General features: G+C 38.2%; 2 protein-coding genes across 2 annotated transcripts; one reads left to right on the top strand and one right to left on the bottom strand.

Moving 5' to 3' along the window:
• The first annotated feature begins 4,081 nt into the window (after window positions 1–4,081).
• hif1an (hypoxia inducible factor 1 subunit alpha inhibitor) lies at window positions 4,082–13,995 on the top strand. The gene is made up of 8 exons (XM_062430307.1): window positions 4,082–4,436; window positions 8,907–9,157; window positions 9,717–9,865; window positions 10,067–10,212; window positions 10,546–10,652; window positions 11,289–11,352; window positions 11,455–11,565; window positions 11,877–13,995. Exons 1-8 carry the CDS (start codon window positions 4,257–4,259, stop codon window positions 11,925–11,927), a joined length of 1,059 nt encoding a protein of 352 aa, XP_062286291.1. The 5' UTR covers window positions 4,082–4,256; the 3' UTR covers window positions 11,928–13,995.
• Window positions 13,996–14,109: 114 nt separating this feature from the next.
• Window positions 14,110–19,338, bottom strand: cuedc2 (CUE domain containing 2). Its single transcript, XM_062430309.1, has 9 exons — window positions 19,246–19,338; window positions 18,440–18,526; window positions 17,700–17,843; window positions 17,511–17,572; window positions 17,177–17,310; window positions 16,866–17,033; window positions 16,690–16,754; window positions 16,542–16,602; window positions 14,110–16,439 (listed from the first exon to the last, which is right to left on the bottom strand). The coding sequence occupies exons 2-9, from the start codon at window positions 18,511–18,513 to the stop codon at window positions 16,293–16,295; spliced, it is 855 nt and encodes a 284-aa protein (XP_062286293.1). The 5' UTR covers window positions 18,514–18,526; window positions 19,246–19,338; the 3' UTR covers window positions 14,110–16,292.
• Window positions 19,339–21,115: the final 1,777 nt, after the last annotated feature.

Raw genomic sequence — 21,115 nt, 5'->3', positions numbered from 1 at the left:
TCAGCATACCGAGCTTTCTCCCTGCGGCTACTGTGGAACTTCTGCAATAGGTATACTGTGATTGGGAGTGCAAAAGAGGTGCATCAAAAATGTTCATTCACAATAATTTAAAGGTATGGTAAAATTATAATTTTGGATTTATCTTGACAACACCACTTTAAATGAGATGTGTAAAATGCAATGATTTTTTGTGTGGTTAAGTATGTGATTGTTTCTGTCATGCACTGGCTCTCTCTCAGCAGAAAATTGCCCACTTATACCCACATGTAGACATAATCAAACAAAGGGAAAGCCTACTGACACAGCAATCGGTGCATGTGTGGGAAAGACACACAGAAAAACATGTTTGTCCACTGTAAAGTTCAACAGTGTGACACACCTGTGATACTGTGGGCTTCAACATCAATTGTACATCAGTAGCAGAGTTGAAAGAGAGGACATTGTTCTAGTAGGCAGTATTTGAAGATAATACTATGCTTAACCTGGAGACCTAACGTCAGGTGCAACTGAGAGAAGCAAAAAGAGATCAGATTAATACTTAAATTGCACCAGACTGACACTGTAATCCTTACCCTTTACCCTCTCATTCTTTTCCTAAAAGACATGTCTTTATGTACACGTTATCATGGGTGTGTTTTTATGTTCATAACATGATGTACTACACTCAGTGGTCACATGGACAACCACAGGTCACAAACGCCTGAATCACAGCCAGACATAAAACATGCAACATAGATCTTTATCATCTCTGTCAATGTTATACCCACAAATGAACCAATATGCACTCAGGATGAAGGGAAGAGAGATGAACTGAAGGGTACACTCTTCATGATGGCATGTGAAACAGCACATAATGTTGATCATGACTCAGACACACAACCTTTTCCCCCACCCAGAGAGTGACACGACCTCCGACCGAGGGGTCTCAACTTCCGTCTCCCAGGCTGCCCCTGCCATGTCCAATTTGCAAAAATGCATGAGCCCAAGGTGGTGGAGAGAGAGGTGACACAGCAGAGGGAAGAGTGAGGTTTTAAGCGGATGCTTTCTGACAGAGCTTGAATAATCAGTTTCTGTAGAAATGCAGGTGACTATTGATAGAAATTTGCATCAATAAAAGCCAATTACAAAATAATTCTAGGTTTTGGTTCAAGGTGGAACCAGTTACGCTTTTATCTGCTTTTGTGTAAATTACTACTTTTGTGGCTCTACAAAATATCCCTTTTGACATATAAATGGTATAGACCAAAATATGCCTAAAGGGGGAAGATTTCTCTCAGGTAGCAAGTGATAATGCAATCAGTAAAAAATGAAAAACAACAACTCATAATGCTTCAGAGCATCCCCCACTAATAGGATTTATGGCTTAGGGGTTTTAGACCTGCAACACCTAGAGGGGCGAGGGTCAGTATGAATGTGAGAGGAAGCCAACACAGATGAGGACAGATGAGTGGGACGTCCATCATGTGCTCTTAAAGTGGTTAACAAAAATCAGTTGTTACCTGTATTTCATCATTAAGTTAATCTGTTGGCAATTAATGCATTAGCTATGAGCTCAGGATTTAAAAAAAAAAAAAAATTTAATCTACAACTGCATGTTTACAGCAGGTGATATCACTCATCAAGAGACTGTTTTATTGTAACAGTGACTCCTCAGAGAGTCTTTGTTTTGACAGCAGTCCAGCTGCTGTGGAGAAGACTGCAGTGGTGTATGTGTTTGTTGCTATCAGCAGGATTGAGATACAAGCTTCTTGGGACTCACTGGGGTGGTCAATCTTCCTTCCCTGGGTATCTGCAAAGAATGGGGAGGAAAGGAGCATCAGAGGGATCAGCTCAGCTCAGCTCACTGATCTGCACAGGAAACACAGAGCATGGGAACCCACCAGGGAGCCCAAAGTAGTCCCTGGGGTGGAAATCTGCTGATAAGGCCTAATTCATTCAACATACAAGCATTAGTTTTACAGAACTTTCAGGAAATGCTATGGTTAATCTGAGCTAAATTCATAGAAAGTTGTCACAAGAAGTTCTAAAATTCAGAGATGATCAAAGTGATTGATAAGATATGTTCAATACCACTCTGACACTGACGAAACAGAGCATGCCTCCATCAGCTGATCAGTCCACTGAGCAAGGTACAGTGTGCACTGCTGTCTGCTATCTCATGAAGAATGACTGCCAGGTGATCAATACAGTAATGCTGAGGCTACAATGATGATAGTTAAATATTTGCTCTGGATTTCAAAAGTGTTTGCCCAGGCTTTCATTACCATATCTTAGCATACAGAGATAGAAAGGGGGAGGACTTTTATTAATATTTTATTACTGATTTTAACATTGCTTTTCAGTGCAAACAATTGTTCATATAAATAAATTGTAAATACATATGCTTGACCCTTACAGTAAGGGGATCTGGTGGCTCTGTGGGGGGCATTTCGCTGGCATGGTTTGGGTTTACTTGTCCCCTGCAAATCAAGGGTCACTGCAAATCAATACAAAGTTGTTCTGAGGGATCACTTACTTTATAGATTGTTATATATTAAACTATTAAACAGTATAAGGTGCAGATGTATCCAGACGCTGCACTGGTTCTAACCAGGGCTGTCATGCCCATTCCGCTCATTGGACTCTGAAGAAGTGCAATGACCCCTGTATTTCTGTCTTGTCAGGGACAAAAAGAATGCTTCATCAGATTTATGTTTGGTTTGAGAATTAGCATATCAGGGTCCTGGATTTTACTAGAATGTGGTGGGAAAAGTACCTGTGTCACACTGTCATTTTTCTTTTAAGAAAGTTCTGAAAGCAAAACCCGGTACTAACTAGGTGTACCTGATAAAGTGGCCAGTATGTGAGTGTATATACTCACACAAACTCTACTTTGACAACATTAAAATGCTGCTAACATGTACGCATCAATTATTCTGTTTTAATGTTCAACAATGTGCTACATGGGTGAAATGCCAAGGTTTTGTACACATCACAAGTAGAATAAGGATAAATAAGCAGGTTGACAAATATCAACCAGAAATGGTTTCAGTCAATTACAAAATGAAGCTTTAATGTGAAAATATCAAACAAAGTGTGTGTGCGTGTGTGTGTGCGCGCGCGTGTGTGTTTGTGTGTCTGTGTGTGTGTGCATGCATTGGGTTAGTCTGGGACTGTAGGTAAATACTAAGGTAAATGTGAAAGATCATGCTCTGGTACATCTTCAACATCTTCATCCACAGACGCAGTCTCATTATCTACAGGCACATATGTGCGCGCACACACACACACACACACACACACACACACACACACACACACACACACACACACACACACACACACACACACACACACACACACACACATATGCACCGTACTCTACTGACTGACCTCTGACCCTCTAACTGTGACTCAAACCTGATCCTGGGATCCACTTAGTAGCTATGCAACCCAGCACATCTCCACGCATGATATTGTCTTAACTAAGGTGTAACTGCACAGTTTTGGGATGCAACAATTGAAAAAACAAAACATGTCTTTACATACTCATATACGTGTATATATTTTAAATAAAGTTATATGAATTTAAATGTGTTAAGAATTGTGATATTTATCTTACCAGTTGCTGGCACTGTGTCACATCATGTGTCTATGCTTTGAAAGTTCTGCTCCACTGCACAAAAGGTCAAACCCAACTTCAGCCCATCAGCCCGTCATTTCACTGGACACAGACATTTAATTTAAAAAAAAAAACATATATGAGAGGTGTGAGGTCCAAAAAGATGGTTTATTGTCTGAGGGCAACACCATGCCACACAGGGTTATGTAAAAGATCTTCTTCCACTATTGAACTATAATGACTTCCATGGTGCTTATAATTCCGGTTCCTGATTAAAAACTGCAAGATAAGCAGATACAATAGCGCTATCTAGTGGTAAAGACACTGTCTTACAACATGAGCATGTGGCCAGCCAGTGCAGCTGGTGTCGCTGTCCGATACTCTGAGCACAAAAAGTGTTTTCTTGACTGTGTTAGTTGATGTCGTCTGTTTTCTGGCTGTCAACACAGTGTGTAAACACCCACACGGAACAGACTCCGGGAGCAGAGCTGCAGGTTTCAGAACTGCGGAGATTTCCTTTATTAAATCAATAATTGTGAATGGGAAATTTATAATAACATCTCCGCCGCTGACTCCGTAGCCTAGGAGAGTAGTGTCCGAAAGGGACGCCCGGTTTTCTGGCTGTAAGGAGGACGGAGGCAGCTTGTCGACAACCATGGCTGCAGCGACCGTAGTGGAGGCTGATCGGGCAGCGAGTGAAGGTGGCGCCGGTTTCTCCGACGTGCAGGCCCGCGGATGGGATGAGTCTCAGCTCCGAAAATACTCTTTCCCAACCAAGCCCATTCCTAGACTGTCTCACACGGACCCCAGAGCCGAAATGCTAATAAATAATGAGGTAAAGCTGCAAGCCCTACTAAAACTTTTAACGCTCCCTACTTGCCCTGTCAGTTCAGGGGATATCGGAACTCTTCATATCAAGAGTTTCTGCACCACAGTTTTTGATTATAGTTTGACTTACGGCTTACTTAAGTAATATATCGATATTATTTCAATATTATGATATGAGGCTAGATATCTTCTTGGATAGGCTAATGAAATGGCATAATTTTAAAGGCTGCATTACAGTAAAGTGATGTGATTTTCTGAAGTTGGAGAACAATTAATCAAAGTATTGAAATCGGAACATGGCCAATATCCAAATCTCAGGGGCTGCAATTGTTTTGATGAAAGTAACATTTGTTGCAGCATACCATTGTAAATGAAACTTTGTGGTGCAACAGACAGGGTGCAAAATTAACTTTTTTGTCCACAGACCAAATGGCTAGTGAGTGTACAGATTTTAGGAGCCACTCTTAGCGTTGTTTGTTTTTTGGTTGATGAGTGAAGCAAATCTACCAGTCACTTGCATATTGTACCAGCTGGTGGCTGGTGTTAATTTTGTGCTCTGACAGCAAATTTGCCACAGTCTACAAATCATATTCTCCAGATGTAAGGGAACATTCTTGTTTGGTACAGACCTCTGCAAGAAATCACATCATCATTTGTATATATTTTAAGTGAAGATGAAATGCAAAAATGACTATTCCACTAAAATAGTGACTCAAATCACTTCATGATGATATTTTGATATTGGATTTTGTCCATATCGCCTTGCCCTCTGACTCAGGAAGTTGTAACTATAAGGTCACTATCATATTACTGTCATTATCATATTGAAAATGAAAGTGCATATAATTGTGTTTAGGTGTATTTTGAGTCACAAGTCATTATCTGCCATGCTTGGCAAATGTATGCACAGATGTAACCCACTTGTTAAAAAAAGTGTGACAGTAAAGTACTTGTGTTTTTGGAAATAATAGAACAATTAAACTACAAAGCCCATTTAGATTCAAGTGCAAGGTTAATCGAGCCAGTGATGTCACATCAGGTTAAACAGTGATTGTTGCTTGCTCAGAAATGCATCAGACAAGGGAAAAAGAGCAGCCTGCTGCAGTTTTTCTACTCTACGTGATTTAATGTTGACCTCCCGTCTGAGATAAATGTTGATGCTTTCATTGGTGGAACAGTATATGTCTAACAACCTCCTAGATGAATGACCTAATTACATTTATGAGTGACTGGCATACAAGAGGAATACGTGCAGCATTGCATTTGTTTTCACTTATGGAAAACCTTATCCAATCTCTTAATATTCATATTCAGCGTTGTTGTGAAAAGCAGCATTTCCAAGGAAGGTCGTAAGGCTGTTCAACACAGGAGAGAGTCATCATGCACATCGATGGCTGCCATGGAAGAGAAATGTGTTGTCATTTGTTGTCAATGGAAATCACACCCAACTTACCCAATCCTAAAAGGTTCAAATTAAGTCTTAATTCACTAGAATTTGTTATTTGTGCACCTGGGTCTCAGAAATGGAAGAGAACCCAGATACATTATGTTTTCTTTGGATATTTTAGGATGCCACAAGTATCTTAGATATGACATGATAAGTGTTTTTTCTCTTCATAGAGCTGTGATGTCTCTGGTTGACTGATGATTAAACAACACATTAGTTGATAGTTTTACAAGGTTAGCGGAAACATCTGTCTGTTGCATCTCACAGAGGACAGGATGGGACTCAGACCATTTTCACCAACAACTAAACGCACAGGCATAGTTTGTGTCTTTGTAAAAGAACTTATTCTCCTGAGTAATACTTTATTGATGTTGCTGATAACATAAAACAAAATAGAAACATGCACTTGCCGGTTTGCTTACCCAGATGCAGACTAAAAAGATGTAAGATAGCAAATTAGATCCTGCAGTTTCCTAACTGAGACATTCTCTTTTATGAAATCTATTTTGTAATTTTTATTGTATACAGGAAGAGAAATGTGTCATCTTTGATACATTTAAAAATAGACAATTGAAAAAGTGTCCTCTCAGCTTATGATGATTCTATTGCACACAGACCATGATGATTTCCAGCTCTTGTGAAATGGTTTACAAAGTGAACATTTTTGCAAACTTTTGAATGGGCAGATGATTTCAAATACACACAGTTATTGTTATCTGTGGATACGCTGAACTATTGCTGATGTGACTAAATTTGAGCTTTCTAAATAATGTAATTTTATAAAACTAATATCAATCTTAAGAAAAAAAATAGTTAAGTTGCTAGTTTGCAAATGTTTGTGGGAAGTTATGATGGTTGAGTGTTTAAAGTCTGCTTCCAAGATGTCATGAAGCTGATGAGAGAAACTTATGCATGAACTTGATGCAGAAACAAATGGTAATTGTGATGGAGCAATTATCAAAATCATTTTCTGACAATCCATTTATGGATTAATTGACTAATTGTTTCAGCTCTTAAAATAGGGTTTTTTCCCCTGGTGGTATCTTATATTATTGAGGAACATAATAGTAAAAGATGAACACCTGTAAGTGTATTCTTCGTGTGTCCTCTCATTCATTCTGCAGGCTTGCATGGTTTGCATTGTTGCATATTATAATTTAAAATAGGCTAAAAATGAATGTTGTCTGTTTAGGATCCAGACATGGCATCAGTGGTTCTCAAACTGTTTTATATCATAGACCCCTAAAGTGATGCAAATTAGATCACAGACCCCCATTTAATACGATTTTGTCCCAGGGTCTGCTCTTAGATGTTTTATTACAGAAAGTTTATGAAACCCATGATGAAAAAAAAATGAATACAACCATACATTCTGTCATTGTGTTACTTATGGAGGGATTATAGTGAAAATAAATTATCCCCTTTTATGCTGGAGACCCCCTCAAGGAAATGACTCCTTGGGGTCCTGGGACCTCACTTTGACAACCACTGGTTTACTCTACGTGATAGCTACATCAATAAATTAACACATGGATGCTTTACTCTACATAAAAGTTCCCTATGTTCTCTCACATTTGTACTGTCGTCTTCCAATTTTTCATTTGACCTTAAAACTAACATTCAGCTGTCTACTTCTTCGTATCTTTTACTGAACTCAGGCATACGGCCAATGACAAGCGCGCGTCCGACATGAGTATAAAAGAGGAGCGTTGACATGTCCAAATATGGCGCGTCGTTACTGTCCCGTTAACAACCATCAACATTACTACAGTGTGCAGCACTATACCCTGGGGACACCCTGGTATGCCTGTAAGTCATATCAAGGCAAAACCAAGATGTTAAGATACATTTTTAATCATTTAAAACGTCAGTGATTAACACAAAGTCCAGAGCATCGCGCACGTGTGTGAGGGATACGCGCGTTTTCCGGCACCTGCAGAGAAAGAGGAAGACACGTACACTTTAACACAAAAGAAGTTGCCACATATCATCAAGTTGAAGTTAATAGACAACGTTAGGGGGCTTTCCCAGCATCATTTGAACACTCCGTGACCGCAGACTCCTCCTGTCCCCGGGCTAAAGTGAAACCGATCCAGTGCAGAGGCAGCGGGAGCGCGCCCATCGGTCTACGTTCAGTTAGTCACGTAGCCCTCGTTGCTCTGCATGTCCGACACACACACACACACACACACACACACACACACACACACACACACACACACACACACACACACACACACTCACACACACTCACACACACACACACACACACACACACACACACACACACACACACACACACACACACAGTGCATGTACACGTGCGCGGGCGTGTGCTGGCATTCATGTTCCTCTTTGTAAAAAAAAAAAAAAAAGGGTTACTCAAGGCAGAAGTATAAATACCATTGGTTTCAGTAAACACCACCACATAATCTCCTGCATTTTCATTAGGTAATAAAATACCATAAAGAACAGTCACTTGAAAATGATTCAAGACACCAATTGATATAACTCTTTAAGTAGCCTAGTTTTCCCTTAGAACACTATTATATATTTTTTTATAGCTATTTCCTCATTCAACTCACAGTTTCTTTTAATGTGTGTACATGTGAGTGAATGAGTGTAGACCGTGAACAGGGTACAGTTTTTCTTTTTTTTCAAGAGAGACAGCAGATTTTAGTTGTATGTTACCATGCAATGACAATAACTTACTTGTTTTTACAAGTGTATTAAAGCTGACATAGCCGTTATTATAGCCAGTAGCCAGTCACAGATGCATCAGCAGATATGTTGTCTGATGTGTGTGTGTGTTATATAGGCAGCGTTTTATGTTTATTTGATGCTTTTTCTTAATTCAGATTTTATGTATACTTACATATGTTTTATTATTCTGTGTTTTTTATTTATTTATAGTTATTATAACTTTTAAATAAAGCTTACTGTTAATATTGGAATTTTTTACTCCCAACTATCGGCATCAGCATATGTTTTTGCATATTTTTGTAATTACATTTCTTTATCTGTTTTCAGGAGCCGGTGGTTTTAACAGACACAAACCTGGTCTATCCAGCTCTCAAATGGGACATTGCATACCTCCAAGAAAATATTGGACACGGAGACTTCTCTGTTTACATCGCAGAAAACCACAAATTCCTCTACTACGATGAGAAAAAAATGTCCAACTTTGAGAACTTTGTCCCCAAGTCGCAGAGAATGGAAATGAAATTCTCTGAATTTGTGGAAAGAATGCATAAAATGGAAGAACTGGGAGGAGATGAGAGGTAAGATTTATTATACAAGGACAACTTTGCTTGACTTCCACAAGAATACAATGTAAGCTTGGTTTATATTAATCGTGCTTCAGCTGATGCTGAGCAAAATGTGGCAGTGCTGCAGGTGTTCCTGACAGTGATGGGTGTTTTGTTTTTTTTCTCATGAAATGTAATGTAGCACAGGAAAGTGAAGTGAATGACTAAGCAATTATACTGGAGAATCAGGAGAGAAGCTTATTGCTGTGACCTGCCTTAGCCTGGCTGTGCACGCAAGCACACACACACATGCACGCACACACACAGATATACATATCACTGATTAAAGTGAACACACGGTTTGACTCGCTGACACTCACAATGGCTGTTATCTGTATGTTTTTACACTGTCTACTTCCCTGAATATCAAGTTATTTTTTATGGATAAAGGAGATGAAGTTTGCTGAAATGGAAGTATTTCCTAAAAAGAATGAAAGCGTATGTCCTGCAGACACATTTGTTTCACTTTTGAAGATTTGCTGCATTGCAACTGGTGTGAAAAAAGTGAATCATACATCTTGCATGTCTTAAGGATATATCTGCAGCAGACACTGAATGACACAGTAGGAAAGAAGATTGTCGTCGACTTCCTTGGTTTCAACTGGAACTGGATCAACAAGCAGCAAGCCAAGAGAAACTGGGGACAGCTGACATCCAACCTGCTGCTCATAGGCATGGAGGGTGAGGATTTTGTGGAAAGTTGTTGCTTACTGCATAAGTAATGTAGTTTCTGCAGTTTTAGTTTCTAAAAGTAGGATGGCTCCAAGGCTAGCCTGTGTTTCACCTCATCTCTTTCATTATAAATGCTTTTGCTTCTTTTTCTAATGTTGCACTCAAAGTTTTTGGCACATCACATTTTCTATTAATATTATCTCACTGTAGGGAATGTGACACCAGCACATTACGACGAGCAGCAGAACTTTTTTGCACAGATCAAAGGCCACAAGAGATGCATCCTCTTCCCTCCAGACCAGTTTGAGTGTCTCTATCCATACCCTGTGCATCACCCCTGTGACAGGCAAAGTCAAGTAAGTTAGAGATATTTAAAAACTTACTCAGGTTTTATAAGGTTGCTAATAGTTTAGATCTGTTCAGTTCAGTCGCCTTTATCTACAGCAGTGGAGATAATTAACAGTAAAGCTCTTAGAAACAGGAAATCCCCTCAAAGACATAATACAGTGCTGTCAACACAGTTAAGAAAGCTATTATCTCCATTTTAAGTAGAACACAAGGAAGTTTTGTCAGAAAAACAAAGTAAGGCGGAATGAAATGTATTTTTATTGTATATGTAAATACACATCAATGGGATACAGTAATATAAATGTTTTCTAATGAATGCATGTTTTTTTTTTAATATGTAGGTTGATTTTGACAACCCTGACTATGAGAAGTTTCCCAATTTTAAAAATATTGTTGGCTATGAGACTGTTGTGGGCCCAGGAGATGTGCTCTACATCCCAATGTATTGGTAAGAAGTACAGCTGTACTGTACATCTGTTTATTTACTTAGAAAAATCAGTTTGTCATCCCCTTTGGCTCTGAGCTCTTGGATGCACTGCAAGCAGATATATTTTCATGCTCTTTGCATTTCAGCATGTTATTCTTTGATGTATCTGCTAAATTATTCATCGGTGCCTGATTGATTTGGCTGGGATCAGTAGACAGCTGCTGTCAAAAGTAACTTTATAATGTGTTTGTGATAGTCAGTAATAAAGCTGATTTGAATCCACAGTGAATGCAAGGTATTGGTGTTGGTTTATTTAAATTTGAACTAAATTCACTGTTGTGTGAATTGATTTAAAGTAGTTTACAGGGTAGTGTCCAACTTCCATGAAAAGAGGAGGCACATTGTACTTCCTTTTGGGTAATATCCCAGTTGTCATGCAGAAATCCACACCAATAGAGGCTCAGTGATGTCTGAGATTATCTATTTGCTGCTTATCACACTGTTTGTCTGTCAGTTTCTCCAAGAAACACCAGCTTGCACTTATGATGTTGACATTAAGTAATTATAGGCAGTTCGACAGCAAGAAGAACTGTAAAATTGCTATTTGACAGTCAGCCAGAGTTGATTTAATTTGGTGTATTTTTCTTCTTTCTTCAGGTGGCATCACATTGAATCCCTGTTGAACGGTGGAGTGACAATCACTGTAAACTTCTGGTACAAAGTACGTACTTTTAAGCCACTAGAACTTTATTCATCTTGACAATTGCCACCACACTGTTTACACTTTTTCCAATCCCTCACCAAGTTTGTCTTATTTGTCTAGGGCGCCCCGACACCCAAGAGGATAGAATACCCTCTGCGAGCTCATCAGAAGGTGGCCATCATGAGAAACATTGAGAAGATGCTGGGAGAAGCACTTGGAGATCCACATGAAGTAAAAGCACTTGTTTTTATATCCTCCTCACTCTTTCCTTTCATCAGTGTACTGATGGAGTAAGTTGCATATGACTGTCTGACTGCCAGTTTCTAGAACATCAAATCAGATCCACATTTAGGTCACTTGTTGCATAAAATCCCAGGGGCATGCTGACCCTTCCAGCAACCCACTTACTGTGAATATTTATGGCTTACCTGATTTTAGTACAAAGAAAAGATACATGCAGCTTGGAAGAATGAGTAAAACACTGTGATGTTTGACACTATGAAGTACTTTATCCTAATCTAAAATCCTTTTTCTCTCTGTAGGTTGGACCTTTACTGAAAACTATGATTAATGGGCGATATGACCACAGTTAGAGCCCCTCTCTTAAAACTGTTCACTAGACTTCTTCAGAAACTCTATGTGTGTGTGATACGCATTCTGAGTGCGGACCTACGTATCATCACTACATGGCAATAAGTGGCCATCTTGAAACCATCCTGCTTCAGCCGTATCCCGAGTGATTGCAAACACAAGTGCAGAAGGAACTTTTAATTAACTCATGGGATTTGCCCTAATGGAAAGGGTCTGTTTTTTTTGTCCTTGAAGAAAAGCCTAATGTGGCTTAAGTCCAGATATATTTGTGTTAATCAGTGTCCGCTCAACATTCTCATAATTCAAGCTGATGGGTATTTGGGTTTATGTTGGCTCGTCCAGTCAGTAAAAGCTGTCTGAGATCAGTACCTTTGGAGCAACCTCAATTTTTAGACCACTAGTTAAGGGGTATTAGTATTTTTTATATTTACTAGTCATTTACATGTAATAACACAGTCGTTGCTTGATTACTAAATGTGAAATGACCACGCTGTGTTCTCCATCTTTATCACAAAGACAGCTTTACAACTGGTTTGGTTACCTCTAAAGATGACAGGTCTTTCAAGTGTTTTTGGAATATTTGTATTTGTGTTATCTCTACTAATAATGCAGTTGTGCAGTTTCTGTTTCAACAAGACAGCATAGACACAGTAATAAAACAGACGTACAGTGATTAAAAACAGCGATGACATACAATTGAAAATATGTGTGGGTGTAAAAGGGGGGGGGGGAGCTCATATATTCAGCTCAAGGAATATGTGACTGCTTGCAGCTAAATTATTTTAGCTGAGTGATTACTTTGTGTTTTATTTATGCTCCTGTGTGTTTGATTTATATTTCAATGACTTTATTGGACGTGTTTTTCTGCATACCAGTGATAATTGAGGGAGTGCTGAAAATAAATTACATACTGCAATTTTAGTTGCAAATACACTTTAGGAATGAAAATACCTTAATTTAGTGGTATGTTACGGCAAAACCTCTCAGAGTATTTACAGGTGATTGTTTTTTATTGTTTAAAAGATGGTCAAAATTGTGATGAGTGGTTTAAGTGAACTGCATTAGGAGTAGATATATGTTAAAATGTTATAAACTGAGTCAATTAGCAGGAGGATCTGCTGGAATGTAGCTTATATATCAGCCACTGCAGAGCAACATGATGTACAATGTAGCGGTCAGGTTTGAAGTTGCATGTTAAGCTTTATATTGCTAGCTGGTTCATGAACTGTACTGCAACAATACAATTATTCAATACAATGCATTAGATGCAGTAGAACTGAGCTACAATTAAGCTTCAATGTGTACAGAAGTCTAATTCCAGTTGAAAACATGCTATTGCTCTTTTGAATATACTGTGGATTAACAATCCTCAGATATTCATTCATTTCTTCTTTCATGACGCCATATTTTAAAGACCTTAAAGTGAGAGAAAGAACTTGAAAAAAATGGTCGTTGCTGTGCAAGTTTTAAGTGCTTTGTCGAACTTTTGTAAAAATGTGTATAAAACAAAAGGAAAGGATATGTGCCAAACCTCCAAGTAACCAGTGGATGGATATCTTCGTCTTCAAAGAGCATTATTTGCCTTTCAAATGAGATGAATCAGTTAAGTGGATAACTATAAAATAGAAATATCTGAGCACTTAATTCACCAGGTATCTTCAGGTTCTCAAGTTACATTCTGTCAAGATTCAGCATTTAAGTTGCTCATTGTGTGCATATCTGCTTCTTACAACTTACACAACTATGGATCAGTGCTGCTTCCTCTGTAAAAAGAATTCACCTGACGGAAGATGTTTCATCTCTTTATTGCTAGGTTAACCTTGTTTACTGTATGTGCCTTGCTTAAGGATGGCGTGGCACTATTGTTGCAAGAAGTTGATTTTTGAAATGTGTTTCATGGTCAAAATGTTATGTTTTCACTCTGGCATTAAAACAGCTTTAAAAGGTGAGACTGACCAGGGTTTCTACAGATAGAGGCATGTTTTCATTGATGGATGCCTGTTGTTTTTGTTTGTTTTGAACATTATGTTCTCTTTGTTTCTCAAATTAAAGTTTGTTTGCAAAGTTCTACTCTGCTGAAACATGTGACTGTCTTATACATGTAGCTTTAAATATTCTACCGTGATGCTTTTCAAGCAGTATCTTACATAACATGGCTGAACAAATCACAGGAAACATTGTGAATGGTAGTCTACAAAAATTAGTATTTATTTACTATAAATTGTGAGTCAGCGTTTTCTCAAAGCGAGCAGTTAAAACTCAGTTGTGACTAAACAGCTTTAGTAAATCTATTCCATGCTCTACAGTAACACCATTGTCATAATTAAAGACCACATTGCTGCTGATAATGATCGGTATCAGTAACACATCTTTTCAACATGATTGTGTTACACCTATACTCAGGAAACGTATACCAATCAAACACATTTGCTTATAATTTGCTCCAAATGGTTGCAGACATTAGCACAAATAAACAGTATATGTTCATAAAAAACAAATCCTGACGGACCCATTTATCCTAATGTACTACTACCAAGAATCAAATGAGAATTCAATCATAATTTTACAACCAACAGTCACATATGAAGCAAAATTCACAAAACACAAAATGAGATTAAAAGGAGCCATGATAGAGGACTACTTCAGTAACATGAGGTAAACAGACCCTGAAAGCACACAACAGCCCTGGTCACAATTAACACATGATCAGAGACGTTCCAAAATCTAAACATCTATATCAAAAATAAAAATGCTGTTTGAGTGAACTTTAAAATCAAGTCCTCAAGCCGCATGTCTCAGTTACCATTGAGGTGGGAGTCACAGTCCTCTACTTTTCCACTAATTTAAGGTGCTGTAATAGTTTGTGCACGCCTTGAGAATTGAATTTTTGTTAGAAAATTACGAGTGATTTGATAGTTATACAATGTTTTCCATTACAGTTGAGTAATACAATTATTTTAAGGTTTGTAAAAATAAGTGCACCCCTTGTTAACCAGAAGTTAGCAATGCCACTGACAAATATTTAACATTTGCTCTTATGCTGCTCAAGTCTCGTAGAAATAGACCTTCCTAGCTACAGACAGGTGAAAAGTTTAAGGAAAAACTGAATAAATGAGTGCAGAAACATGATAAATGTACATGCTTCCACACAGGGACACTACATGCCACAATTAAGCAATTAATATGCAATCCTGCTCTGTGGCATGTATTAAAATGATGCAGGCTCAGTTTAGGACAATTAAACAACTACAGGAGATTTTGGACCAATGTGTTGGCCAGTACAGAGACTTGTATAATCAATGCCAAAGCGCACTGAAGCTGTCCTGGTGGCACGTGGTGGCCCAACACACTACTAGGACATTTTGTTGGTTTTTTCTTCAATTTTTTACCCATCTGTAGCAGCCATTTACTTGTCATGATTACAATTCAAGGCGGTACTCGACTACTTTGAATATAAAACCTGCTTCATTACAGAGATATTTTACTAGGTAAAACCCCTGAAGTCTGGAAAATGGACTGATAAAAAGAAAAAAAATCTGTTCAGTAAAGTTATCCAGCTACAGTAAGTGAGTAAACCTGCCTAACATTCAGTACGGTACATACTAGTCTCATCTTAATAAGTAAACAATTACCAGGAGAGGCCACATATGAAACTCTTAGGTGAGGACTGATGTGCGCATCCACTGTACAAATGTTCTTAAATTATCTGTCTCTGTCAAACAAACCTGTTTTGTTTAAAAACATTTTGCAGCACAACAAACTGTCCAAAAACACAAGGCTTGAGCAAACATTTTCACAGCACTTGCACTCCTGTGAGATGTAAAAATAAACCTTTCTAGATGAAATTGGCATTGATGATTTAACACCCACATGTACAAAAAGCAGTTGAGACCTGTAATGTAATCCAGAGGAAAGTCTAAAGCACCACTAGAACCTATTTACAACAATGAAAATACACTCATCCCTACAACACCATGTCATAAATATGAATCCATATTGTTAGTTAAGAATATACAAAAAAAGGGGAAAAAATAAACAAAAAAAAGACAACAGTGCAACATCAGACCTGCTGAGATGGCAAAAAGTAGATGCTGACACACAAACACAAGTTACAACATTCCCACCAAAATATCACACAAAATTTCAAAAGCTCCACAAGAAAGAGAAGTAACTGAAATACTGTCATTAAATGTTTTAACCAAGGCAGATAACGGTAACATTTTTAAAAATAAGCCACTGACACACTAACATATAGCTTCCTGTAGTTGGTATAAATATCTAACAAATTCAGGCTAAACCAACTTAATACATTAAAAATGACGTAAACAATATTGTCAGTAGCTGCTCTTACAGAATTGTGCTTGTCATCAATGGAATCTGTACTTTCGTGCAGGCTTGAGGTTGACATACGTCTTCTTCATCTCCTCTGTCTCGTTTGTCTTCACAAGTTGATATCGCTCTCCTTTTGTGGATACCACCTGATTACTGTGGTACCGAACTAGCTTCTTTGGAGCCTGCAGAAATTACACCAGAATGCATCAAATGATGTGATAAGTGATATTTGTGAACATTTTGATAAGCTACATTGAGAATATGGCACATGAACAGAGACTTACATCTTTGGGGGCGACAGGCCGGTGTGTTTTTTTATCATCTTCCCGGTCAACCAGCATGTATCTATGAAAATTAACCACAGTCATGAGCAAGGCCGCTGAAAGGTGAGAGCAGTTCAGCTCTTTTCAGGGTAATAGCATTCTTACTTACTTCTCAAGGATGCTCTCTTTAAGTTTGTGGTCTGCTTGTAAGGGAATACTTTTCCCATGGTTTACCTGAGGAAATAGAACAGTAATGTTGTTTACAGGTGTCAACATACGCCATCAAATAGACTGCTAACATATACAGAAACAGTGGCAGTGTTTCTGTTTATTGAAGAGACTCACATTAAGAGGAGTGGGGCTGAGTTGGACATCACCCTCTATAATAAGGCGCACAGCTTCCTCCATGTCTCCTTTGGCAATGGACAGGGCACTGCGGGCCTCTGACAGACTACACTTGGGAAACATCTCCAGCAGGTGCTGCTCCTGGGCCTCCCACTCAGACACTGGCACCTGGAAAAATACATGTTGCTTAAATGTTTTGGACTATGGCAAGAAATATCAACAGCAGGACACACAAGTAAAAAGTTTAATGATAGTGATTTAAATGCACCAAGAAAAGCCAATGATGTGCTAATGTATGCTTGAATGATTACCTTGGCAGTGGCGCCCTCTGTCTGTGTTTTAAGGCACTGCGTTTCACTCCCTGGTGGAGGTGCACTGGGCAGGTTGGTGAGTTTCAGTGAAATCTCATCTGTCTTTTCCTTAGGCACGCTGTTTTCTTCGTCAGCTAGAAAGACAGAAAAAAGAAAAACAAAATAACACACCATAATATAACTGTTGGGGTCATGACCCTCCTCTGAAATGAGTGTCAGTGCCCAATGACGTCGATGACTCCCATTGGCAACATTTGGAAAATGGGAAACCCACTTGGAAAAGGTAAGACTGCCGTAATACTGTATATGTCAGAAAACATATTAGGAACCCTACCTGAGGTCCGAGCTGTGGCCAGTTTTGAAGCCAGGCTGAACATCATATCACAGACTTTAACACTGCAAAAAAAAAGGAATAAAAAAATAATGTTTTTTTTTACTTTAGTAATGACAATACATGTCAGCATAACACAGTTGTCTAGTCTTGTTTATCACTAACAGAGAGAGTGCATGACTGTCTGTTTACCTGTCAATTTCAGCAAAGCCAGGTATGTATGCTTCTAGCATCTCTGCAAAGACCTCTACATCGAAATTCTCCTCAACGCTCTGCTGGGAGCCGAGATCCTCCAGGACTCCAGTGATGTAAGACAGAAGAACATCGTCCAGCGTGCTGCATTGAATTACAAGAAAGATGTTAAGTAAAACTGATTTAACAAGTGTTAAGCAGGGGCGGATGTAGGAGTTGACTAGATCCGGGGCTAAGCCCAGAGCATCCAGAGCCAGGCCCTATTTCTTTTTTGATGGCTCACATACTCAGAATTGAATTTGACTGCATTTTATGACTACTGCAAACATTAGTAGTGGTAGTAGCAATTTATTTTGGTCCATTATGTATTTTCCAAAAAGAATGCACATATAAATACATAAATAACAATAAGGCATTAGCTCAAAAGGAAAACTAAAAAGATATTACATTCATTTTAATAACATTTCACTCAGTAGCACCGCCTTAAACTGAAATGTCTTCATAAGTTTCACGCTTAATCACAACTGTTTTAACTCACTCAAATTCATTCAGCAGCTGGTTGAAGTCACTGTTAAGAAAAAGTTACTACAACAAAATAAATAAAAAAATAAAATAAAATAAAAAGTCAGGGCTTTTGAAAAAGTATTAGGGGCTGTAGGCTCAAAAGCCACCCCTAGCTACACCCCAGGTGTTAAGATGCATACAAAACAGAGATTTTTCTTTTTTTTGTTTTTTTTTACCTGAGATCTGCATCAGGAATATAAGCCCGGATAAATTCGTGCAGCGCACTGTGGATGATTTTGTGGAGGTCCATTGCGTTCTCCTAACTGTGTAGCAGAGGAAATGCAGAGTAGACAGCAGATGGTCAAACCTTAAATAACACAACAGTTGTCATGCATTTACCAAATACGGCACAGCATATACAGACTTACGTGAAGAGGTTACAAAAGCATTTCTTACGAAAGCTCAGTTATGAAAGCTTGCAGGCGCCACCGTAGTAGTGGTTAGACTGAATAGTTTTACAGCAACCCTGCATGAATTTATCACTACGTCCCTAAACTTTGCAAATTATTCGGCAACAAAGAAGCTCACCAAACTGCACCAACAACTACCATTAAGAACGTCGAGGAAGCTACCAGACGTCTTCATTAAACAGAGTGAGTGCCCTGACAATAATCTTTACTTCACTCTAATGTAAACACAATATAATAAGCTTGCTAACGTTAGCATCTGAGCTAACTACTCGGACAGCAGTGGTTCAGGTTAGCGTTGCTTATCAACGCCATAGGAAAACAATGCTATCACAAGCTAAACGGTGAACCACAAGACACCCGTGTTATCATCCACAGGTAACTTATTGTTCTTGTCCACTGCCAGATTGCATCAATACATCAACAAGGTCAACATTCATCCTCTATGAGAAATAACGGGAGGATGTGTTCGCTAACGAGCTAAGTGTTGCTGTGTTAGCTGCTAGCTGACGGTTAGCACGCAGAAACCAAACAAACCAAAATTATGATTATTATTTATATCGGAGCACACTTACTGTGACACAAAGTATGGGGACATGAAGGTGAAAGTTTCCCCCAGATGTATTAGGGGGAGGCTTGTCAGTGCAGTGGTTACAGGCTCTCTGTCCCTGCTGCTAGATTCAAAACACTGCACGTCATTTCCTCTGATTGTAAACAGCTGCAGCTCCTCTGCTCCAAATATGAGTGAATGTAAGTAATTAAGTTTAGATTTCAGTCATTCATTCACATCTTTTCTTAAAACAAAACACATTCATTGTATCAGTTCAAGACTGAGATGAGGCATAGAAACAGTAGGCTAGGTTACATGGACATAACAACAACAACATGATAATATTAATGATTGTAACAATAATTATAATAATAATACAACAACTACTACTATTACTACTACGACTACTACAATATTTTTATTGTATTTATTATTATATTACATTAATGTTTTTATTTCTTTCCTCTTTCTTTTCTGCTCTTTTTTTAAACATTGCTCTATGCTCCTTTTATGTTTCTTTTTGTTGTAAAGCACTTTGAGCTGCATTTATTGTATGAAAGGTGCTTTACAATTAAAGTTATTATTATTATTATTATTATTATTATTATTATTAGTAGTAGTATTAGTAGTAGTACTACTAGTAGTAGTAATAATAATAATACTCATCATTATCATAAAATATGAGCTTTTTAACTGGTCATGTATTTATCCTGTTCCCTGTTCTGTGTTTTACCCTTAATGTGTGTTTTTTTAAGAACTCAACAAGTTATTAAACATAGTCTATATTAAAAAGACAAATACATGTGATTGACAAGAGCCATGAGATTTAGGGTTAGGGTTTCCTATTGAACAGATTATCAGAGGTTTATGTAACCCCTCTCAACGCAATTGAAAATTCCTTCTGATCGGACCAGTCTTTTCTGGTTGGGGGGGTTGCATGAGGCATTTTTATTTCTAATTGTGCTATTATTCTGATTATTAGTGGAGCATTAAGGTCCATGTGTAGCCACTGTACTCACAAACATTGTCAAACTTCAAAACTTGACTGCCTTTCCACCTGAATATATACAGTAATTGTCTTTCTTCATAGTTTGAATACTTGGTATGGAAGTTAGTATGCACCCAGACTGATTTAGTGGACTTAACTCTTTTCACTGCAGCAAAGTGCATGACATGTCAACCTGTCCCTCATCTTTATGAAGAAATATACCAAAAGAAATGAAAAGGAGGGAATAACATTATTACACAAATACCTTGAATATAAAGGGGAAGAGGACAAAGTGCAGAGAGTTATTAAGATGTGCGGCCTATGTATGGTTAGCCATATAATATCTGCATTTTAATAACTGATATTGAAATAAGCTGCTTACTGTTTTGAAGTGTTTTTTCATTTTATCATCATCAGTTCATATTTTTTAAGCTATCCCACATGCAGCCTACAATGGATTCAATAAGGGGAAATCTGCATCATTCACACACACACAATCTAATCTGTGGTGTTCAAGGTCACATTAGCACTTTTAGAAATGCATGTATTCCAGCTGTTATCAAACATTTTATCAACAGGAGATCACATTATATTTCTTTTCCTCACATCCGACAGAAACATTTATTAGCTAATATTATTAAGACTCTCTGTACAATAAATGTGACGCTTACTTCGACCTATCTTTGGTTCCTGACTCAGCGTCAGTCTAGCCTACATTAGGTCAGTAAATAGTCTACTCTCACTTGGACATTATCTTATATCTTTTACTGGATCCATACATAGTTGATGATCAAGGTGTTATCTGAGGCAGCATCAATGATGTCATCAGATCCTGCTCTCAGTTACCTCTGCCTGTGTTGGTATTATAGCAGATATGTACCTGTAAATCATTAATGCCCATTCAATT

The sequence above is a fragment of the Scomber scombrus genome, chromosome 12 (assembly GCF_963691925.1).
Source record: "Scomber scombrus chromosome 12, fScoSco1.1, whole genome shotgun sequence".
NCBI classification, from domain to species: Eukaryota; Metazoa; Chordata; class Actinopteri; order Scombriformes; family Scombridae; genus Scomber; species Scomber scombrus.
This window is presented reverse-complemented; position numbering and strand designations above follow the sequence as displayed.